The 8,733-nt window shown below is 54.2% G+C and overlaps 1 protein-coding gene across 1 annotated transcript in view; it reads left to right on the forward strand.

Annotated features, from left to right (window-relative positions):
- Nucleotides 1-8,733, forward strand: part of LOC114923574 — a 28,154-nt gene that overhangs the window by 9,542 nt on the left and 9,879 nt on the right. Inside the window, exons 8-14 of the mRNA XM_029286661.1 lie at nt 330-521; nt 993-1,017; nt 2,255-2,314; nt 3,196-3,308; nt 3,959-4,018; nt 5,352-5,631; nt 7,542-7,600. Of these exons, the coding sequence (XP_029142494.1) occupies nt 330-521; nt 993-1,017; nt 2,255-2,314; nt 3,196-3,308; nt 3,959-4,018; nt 5,352-5,631; nt 7,542-7,600 (789 nt within the window). The remainder of the gene's footprint in view (nt 1-329; nt 522-992; nt 1,018-2,254; nt 2,315-3,195; nt 3,309-3,958; nt 4,019-5,351; nt 5,632-7,541; nt 7,601-8,733) is intronic.

Consider the following 8,733-nt stretch of genomic DNA (forward strand, 5'->3'; position numbering starts at 1 on the left):
TTATTATTATTATTATTATTATTATTATTATTATTATTAATTCCTCAGCCAGGCACGCTGGCTGAGGAATTCTGGGAATTGAAGTCCACTCCTCTTAAAGTCCGTATCAGGGGTCTTCCAACTTGGCCCTTTGATGACTGGTGGACTTCAACTCCCAGAATTCCTCAGCCAGGCACGCGTGCCTGGCTGAGGAATCCTGGGAGTTGAAGTCCACCAGTCATCAAAGGGCCAAGTTGGAAGACCCCTGGACTAGATGGACATCCCTAGCCTTCCTGTCCTGGGGGACCTTCTCCCCAGGGATTCAGCTCCAGGGCTTTGGACTCCTGCAGGTGAAGGATCTGGAGAGCCAGTTGGCGGGACGGCCACTGCCAGTGGAGCTGGCCAGGCTGCAGGCAACGTTGGCCACAGCAGAGGAAGGAAAGGCGCACCTGGAGGAGCGCCTTCTCCGGGCCGAGGAGAAATGCGCCAGCCTGGAGCGAAAAGGTCAGAGGTTTGCTGGTCTGGCGTGGAGTCCAAGGAATGTTGGGGAAAGGAGATGGGAAAGAGGAGAACACAAAGTCCCCTTGCTGGACCACAGGCTGGCCAGTGGCACTTCAGCCTGGCCTGTTGTGGGAACACCACTGCAGGCCAGCTCAGAGTTTGGGTAACTCTCTCGATTGGTCCGAGACTTGAGGGGGTCCTGGGTGCCCTCTGAGCTGGGTGGATTCCTTGTAGACATTTCGTGACCCAACTAGGTAACCTCATCAGTGCAATGCTTGAGAAATGAAATGTCAGAGAGAAAACCACCAAGCTCAGAGAGCATCAAGGAGGCCAACGTCATTTTCCTCCTCCCTCCCTCCTCCTTTCCACATACCCCCCCCCCATCCTTCTGGCACTGATGATGTTACCTAGTTGGGTCATGAAATGTCTGCAAGAAAACCACCCAGAGACACCAAAGACCCCATAGCCCTCCTCCTCTTCTTCCTCCTTCCGTTCCTCCTTCCTCTCCTCCTCTTCTTCCCCTCCTCCTCTCTGCAAACCCTACTCCCTTCTAGCCCTGATGCTATTACCTAGTTTGGTCGTGAAACGTCTGCAAGAAAGCCACTAAGCTCAGAGGGGATGGCTGCTGCTGCTGCTGCTGCTGCTGCTTCTTCTTCTTCTTCTTCTTCTTCTTCTTCTTCTTCTTCTTCTTCTTCTTCTTCTTCTTCTTCTTCTTCTTCTTCTTCTTCTTCTTCTTCTTCTTCTTCTTCTTCTTCTTCTTCTTCTTCTTCTTCTTCTTCTTCTTCTTCTTCTTCTTCTTCTTCTTCTTCTTCTTCTTCNGGGGGTCTCTTCTCTGAAACAGCCCATCTCCCCTCCCTCCAATCAAAAAGACCCCCCCCCCAAATGAAGGGGGGTGTTCTGGACCAATCAGTTAGATGGGTCTGTATGTTAGAATGTTTGGCATTTATTGGGTTAAGCGCTGTCTCCTTAAGAGATGGCTTATCGGTAATGTAGTTTAGCTATTCAGTTATCTTAAAAGAATTGAACCGCCAATATTCCCATTTTAGGCCAAAGTTTCCCAGCTTCAGCCAGTCCGGATTCCTGAGTCACCCGGGACTGGGCAGCTGGTCACCCCCGGGGAGAGGGGGCACCTAGGGGGCTCCTGGGCAGTCCAGTTCCGCTTCCTTTTGCTACAGATAGTCCTCAGCTTATGACCGCAACCGAGTCCAAAATTTCCATCGCTAAGCGAAACAGTTAAGTGAGTTTTGCCCCAGTTTACGATCTTTTCTGCCATTGTTTTCAAGCCGATCCCTGCAGTCGTTAAGCGGGCCACCCAGTTGTTAAGTGAATCCGGTTTCCCCCACTGACTCTGCTGGTCGCAAAAGGGGATGGCCTTTTGTGTAACCGTCACAAATAGTTGCCCAGCATGTGAATTTTGACCATGTGGCGACAGACAGGCCGCAACGGTGGGAAGTAGGAAAACTGGTGCTAAGTCCCTTTTTTCAGGGCTGCTGCATCTTCCAACGGTCACTAAATGGATGGTCGTAAGTCAAGGCCTTCCTGTAGCTCCCCGGTGTGCCTGCCGAGAGGGTTTCCTAGTGGTGCCCCATCCGCTCTTTGGGAGCAGCCAGAAGCACCAGGTGCTGCCCCCCCCAGGATGCAGGTGGCCAGGAGTGCTGGGTGAAGCCAGGGGGGGGAGTTCTGGGAGGGGGGGGCTGCAGGGCAGGGAAGCTGGACCCCAGCTGGAAGAGGGGGGGAGGAACATCTGGAAAAGCTTGACCTTCCCTCTTTCCCTGCCCCTGCAGCCCCCTGATGGCCCTCCGGGAGAGGAAAGGCGCACAGCAGGCGAAAAGGGGTAAGTGAGGATGGGGGCAACTAGGAACCCCGGCACCTGGCCCCAACACCACCCCCCAGGGATGGGGGATGGGATTGTTCAGAAAGTCTCCCCAAGGAGAGTCGTCTTCTGCTCTCATAACCTGGATGGATGGATGGATGGATGGATGGATGGATGGATGGATGGATGGATGGATGGATGGATGGAAGGAAGGAAGGAAGGAAGGATGGATGGAAGGAAGGAAGGAAGGAAGGAAGGAAAAAGTGAGGAAGGAAGGAAAAGCTGTGAAGAAGGAAGGAAGGGAGAGAGGGAGGGAGGAATGAAAGGAAGGAAGAAGGAAGGAAGAAGGAAGGAAAAGGAAAAAGTGAGTGAGGAAGGGAAGGAGGGAGGAAGGAAAAGCTGTGAGGAAGGAAGGAAGGGAGAGAGGGAGGGAGGGAGGAAGAAAGGAAGGGAGGGAGGAAGGAATGAAAGGAAGGAAGGAAGAAGAAAGGAAGGAAGGAAAGAAGGAAGGAAGGAAAGAAGGAAGGAAGGAAGGAAGGGAGAGAGGGAGGGAGGAAAGAAGGGAGGGAGGGAGGGAGGAAGGAATGAAAGGAAGGAAGGAAGAAGAAAGGAAGGAAGGAAGGAAGGAAAAGGAAAAAGTGAGTGAGGAAGGAAGGAAGGAAGGAAAATTATAAAATTAGGAAGCCTCCATATCATAAATGCAAGTCAGTCGCCAAGCCTCTGAATTTTGATATCATGACTGTGGGGGACGCTGCAATGGTCGTAAGTGTGAGAAAGGGCCCTAAACCCCATTTTCCAGTGCCGTTGCAACTTTGAACGGTCACTAAATGAACCGTCATAAGTCGAGGACAGCCGACTTACTAGTAAATCGGAGGGCCGATTTGTCCTCTCCCTGTGGGCAGGAGACCTCCGCTCGGACGAGGCCGCGGCCAAAGCCCTGGAGGAGATGATGGCCCGGATCAAGGGCGGAGTGGCGCTGCGGCCAGTGAGGCGGGGGGGCGAGTCCCCCTCCCAGGTAAGGCGAGGCCAGGGATGGGGTCACGGACTGGAGGGGAAAGGTAGGGGGGAAGCAGTCAAAGCGCCCACAAAATCCCACCATAGTTCAGCCAATTCAGGTAGTCCTCGACTTACGGCCACAATTGAGCCCAACATGTTGCTAAGCGAGACAAAGGGAGCTTTGTTCCATTTTACGACCTTCCTGTCCACAGTTCTTGTGTGAATCCCTGCGGCTGTCAATTTTAGCAACACGGTCGTTAAGGGAATCACGTTTCCCCCCTCGCCAAAGGGGATCACGTGCCACACACCCCCGGGACGCCACGACCGTCATAAATACGAGTCCCTTGCCAAGCGTCTTAGGTTTTGATCACCTGACCGCGGGGACGGTGCAATGGGGTTGTGTGAACCAAACGGTCCTATTTTCAGGGCCGTCGTAACTTTGGACGGACACTAAATGCGGCCGTTGTAAGCCAAGGACTGCCTGTGTTTCACGCCCTCTTCGGCACGGGGGGCTGAGGAATTGCGAGAAGGCCACAACGTGGCAACCCCCCTGGATTGTGGAACGGTCCCGATCCTGCCAGGGGTGGGTCTCCTCGGGGTCCCTCTTCCAAACGGCGTCTGAGTGAAGCGCCAGCTAACCGGATTTCCCCCCCCCCATTTTTCTCTTAGCCCCCGTCTGCCGCGGTGAACAAGCGGAGGAGCGCGGCCGTGGAGCTGCAAGACCTGCTGGTGAGAGTCAATTGTGGGTTTGTGTGTCTGCACGACCTTGAGGGCAGCAGCCTACGCAGGGAGTCCTCAGTTTACGACGGTTTGTTTAGCGACCAACGTTACAACGGCGCTGACAAGAGTGACTGATGACCAATTTTCACACGACTGTTGTAGCCTCCCCAGGGTCACGTGATCAAAATTCAGACGCTGGACCACTGACTCACACTAACGACGGTCGCAGTGTCCCGGGGTGGTGCGATTCCCCTTCTGCCACAAGCAAAGTCAAAGGGGTCGTTTAACGACCGTGTCACTAACTTAACGACTGTAGTGCTTCCCTTAAGACGGGGGGGGGGGAGCCTCGGCTCTTTTATGACTGGTGGACTTCAACTCCCAGAATTCCTGAGCCAGCCATGGTGAGGGGAAAGGGAGAGGTTTCCAAGCTGAGCCAGGCTGGCTGAGGAATTCTGGGAGTTGAAGTCCACGAGTCATGAGGGGGGGCATAGTTCCCCCATGCTGGCTCAGGAATTCTGGGAGTTGAAATCCACGAGTCATAAAAGAGCCAAGGTTGCCTACCCCTGGTCTAGGCCTAGGCCGCTTTCTGACTCGTGGACTTCAACTCCCAGAATTCCTGAGCCAGCATGGCTCAGCTTGGAAACCTCTCCCTTTCCCCTCAGCGTGGCTGGCTCAGGAATTCTGGGAGTTGAAGTCCACAGGTCATAAAGCGGCCTAGGCCTAAGACAGGAGTAGGCAACCTTGGCTCTTTTATGACTGGTGGACTTCAACTCCCAGAATTCCTGAGCCGGCATGGCTCAGCTTGGAAACCTCTCCCTTTCCCCTCAGCATGGCTGGCTCAGGAATTCTGGGAGTTGAAGTCCACGAGTCATAAAAGAGCCAAGATTGCCTACCCCTGCCTTAAGAGCTGGGGCCAAAAAGGTCGTAAAATGGGGCACAGCTCACTTAACAAATGTCCCTGGCTTAGCAACAGAAATTTGGGGGGGGGGTCACTTGAGGTTGTAAATTGAGGACTTCCTGCATGGGACACGGCCACTGTTGCGTGCCACGTTCTCCTAGGACAGCAGGAGGGGAGGGCACCTTTGCAGGAGCCTTCGCCACTCACTCAGTTGGGGGAGCCTAGAAAGCAGTGAACGGTCCCTCAAAATACATTAGGAGAATCTCAAGGCCCGCCAGCGTGCATCCCTGTGGAAAGAGTGGCCCAAACGCCTCCTCTCCATTGTGGTGACATTGATTGCCGCCTCCAGCACCAATTGGCTGCAAGAGGCAAGCCACAACCGGCCTTCATGGCTAAGGCGGGACTAGAACTCACCGTCTCCTGGTGNAATGTTCTCCTCCCCAGAGTGCCACGAGCCGGCCACGGAAGCGATCCAGCCGGCGTAAGGGCAGCCAGAAGAAGCAACTGGTGGACAATCAGCTTGAGAAGCTCCTGCAGAGACGGCGGCGTATAGTTGACCAAGCGCCGGTCCTGACCGAGCCCTCCGTCCCAGCTGCAGACCAGGGGCTCCTGCCTCCTGTCCCCGGGGCCAGGGGAGAAGACCACGCAGCTCCACCCGTGGGGCTCCCAAGGGGCCTCCAGCCCAACCAGTCAGAGTCCCCGGAGACTAGCAAAGGTCTACCAGGTAGGAACCGGTGTGCTGGACTACCCTCGCGGATTGGGTGATTTTTTTGCTATGCGCACTTCAGTTTGAGGCCTCTCATCCCACAGAAGACAATTTCTGGGTGTCCTGTGGATGGGAAAACAGAGGCATGTGTGAACCCATCCGTGGTCCCGTGTGTTACCGAGTGGGGTGGCCGTTTCGGAGCTTCTGTGCAACGTCCTGCTCATTGCAGAATATTCAGGAAGAAGATAATTCCTACAGCAGGGATCGGTCACTATTTTAGGACCTGTGGACTTCAACTCCCAGAATTCCTGAGCCAGCAAAGCTGGCTCAGGAATTCTGGGAGTTGAAGTCCACAGGTCCTAAAGTTGCCATAGTGGCCCACCCCTGTCCTAGGCACTGGGGTCTCCACAGAAGCATCACCTCTGAACATGCAACACAGTTAAAAAAAAAGCATAGTGCTTTGATGCCACCGTTGTGGGCGCCATCTTGACTTTTTTGACCTACTCTGCAGTCCCTGCCTCCTGCCGACGGGAGGCAAACTATTCCAAACTCAAAGCAGGCTTCGTGACTGCGTTGTGCAAGGCCACGCTTGGACCACTGGGTCCAGTTCTGGTTTGCCACAATCCACCCCCCAAAAAAAGAGGTTGAGATTCTGGAAAGAGTGCAGAGAAGAGCAACTAAGAGGATGAAAGGCCTGGAGACTAAAACATGTGAGAAAGAGGCGGTTACGTCTCGTTTAATGAAAAGAAGGACGACTGGGGGGAAACAGGAGAGCAGTCTTCCAGTGTTTGAGGGGCTGCCACAAAGAAGAGGGGGTCCATTTATTTTCCAAAGCACCTGAAAGCAGGACAAGAAGCAACAGATGGAAACTAATCAAGGAGAGAAGCAGCCTAGAACTAAGGAGAAACTTCCTAACAGGGAGGACAATTAACCAGTGGAACTACTTGCCACCGGAAGTTGTGGGTGCTTCATCACTGGAGATTTTAAAAAAAGAGGCTGGACAGTCACCTGTCTGAAATGGTCTAGTAGGGCCAGGGGTGGGCAACCTTGGCTCTTTTATGACTGGTGGACTTCAACTCCCAGAATTCCTGAGCCAGCATGGCTCAGCTTGGAAACTCTCCCTTTCCCCTCAGCATGGCTGGCTCAGGAATTCTGGGAGTTGAAGTCCATGAATCATAAAAGAGCCAAGGTTGCCTATCCCTGGCCTAGGGCCTAGGCCGCTTTATGACTGGTGGACTTCAACTCCCAGAATTCCTGAGCCAGCATGGCTCAGCTTGGAAACCTCTCCCATTTTCCCTCAGTATGGCTGGCTCAGGAATTCTGGGAGTTGAAGTCCACCAGTCATAAAAGAGCCAAGGTTGCCTGGCCTAGGCCGCTTTATGACTCATGGACCTCAACTCCCAGAATTCCTGAGCCAGCATGGCTCAGCTTGGAAACCTTTCCCCTCAGCGTGGCTGGCTCAGGAATTCTGGGAGTTGAAGTCCACCCATCTCCGAGTGGCGAAGGTTGAGAAATACAGGCCTAAGCCAGGAGTAGGCAACCTTGGCTCTTTTATGACTCGTGGACTTCAACTCCCAGAATTCCTGAGCCAGCAGGGGGGAACTATGGCCCCCTCAGGACTTGTGGACTTCAACTCCCAGAATTCCTGAGCCAGCATAGGGAACTATGGCCCCCTCATAGTCAAGGTTCTGCAACCTTGACAACTTGAAGACGGGTGGATTTCATCTCCCAGAATTCCTCAGCCAGCCTAGACAAGTCCACCAGTCTTCAAGTTGTCAAGGTGGCAGACCCCTGGTATAGGAGCTCCTGCTTGAGCAGGGGGTTGGACTAGATGACCTCCAAGGTCCCTTCCAGCCCCAGGCTTCTGTGGTTCCTGTCCGATCTCTTTGACCTGGTCTCACGTGGTTCTTTTCCCTTCATCTCTTAAGGAGAAGCTGACCGGCTGACCGCAGGAGCCCCCGTGCACCCCAGGCCGAAGATTGCCGAGGTTGCCTGGCTTTAACCACAGGCAGCGTCCCTTCCGGTCAGCAAACGGACCAGCTCCGTCCACCGAGGACCTTGCTCAGCCCAAGGGGAACAACTGCTTGGGAGTCTTCCAGCTGTTAGGATGCAATGTCCCACTCCAATTGCATTAGGGGTAGTCCTCGGGTTACAACCACTCGTTTAGTGATCGTTTGGAGTTACAACAGCAATAAAAAAGAACGACTTACGAGCCCAGGACTCTCGCCGCGTCCCTACATTACGTGATCAAAATTGGTGCACTTGGCAACCGGCCTGGATTTACGAGGGTTGCCTGAACCGGGCCAGGCCGGGGGGAAAACCCACACGTAGCCGCATGGAAGGTGCCCATTTTTAAAATGTCTTTATTATTTTATTCATTCAATTTATCTGCTCCCCAACTCACCGTGACAGCGACTTGGGGCGTTCCACAGGCTGGTAAAAGGGTTTTAAAAAAAAGAGAGTGCGAAAGGATTAAAGTTTGGAAGATTAAAGAGGAAAGTCAAAATCCTGGAGGAGCGGGTCAAGCGCAGAAAGGGCCTCCCCAATCTGGATAGGACTCCGAGCCAGCAACTCGCGGGTTCCCACGACCCTATTCGGGTGGACGCGGGCCGTGCCAGGCAGGAGAAGGGAGCCAGTGGTGCGTTTTGCACGAGGCTTGGGGGGACAGGGGCCCCGGGAAAAAAAAGAGCGTCACATCGGCGGTGGCCGCCTTCGCACAACGCCCTGAACCCGGACTTCGAAAGCGTGGAAGGAGGCAGCGTGTGGAGGACTGCAAAGCTTGGCGAGTTCAAGCCTTGGCTAATGGGGGGAGAGCGGGAGGGGAGGGGGAGAGACGGTTGTATGAATCCAACTCACGGGCAGGTTCTCTGCATTCCGGACAAAAGCTGGGACTTCTGTGCCTGGCCTTGGGTGTCTCCCGTGGGAAGGGGGAAAGAGTCGTCCTGCTCCTTCCCTTCCTTCCTCTCCTCCTCCTTCCTCTTCTTCTTCCCTCCCCTTCTCCTCCGCCTCTTCTTCCTCCTTCTCCTGCTTCTTCCTCCTCCTTCCTCTTCTTCTTCCTCCTCTACTTCCCCCTCCCCTCCCCTTCTCCCCCTCTTCTACTTCTTCCTCCTCCTCCTCCTT

This window comes from Protobothrops mucrosquamatus, unplaced genomic scaffold (assembly GCF_001527695.2).
Source record: "Protobothrops mucrosquamatus isolate PMUCROS unplaced genomic scaffold, P.Mucros_1.0 scaffold4440, whole genome shotgun sequence".
NCBI classification, from domain to species: Eukaryota; Metazoa; Chordata; class Lepidosauria; order Squamata; family Viperidae; genus Protobothrops; species Protobothrops mucrosquamatus.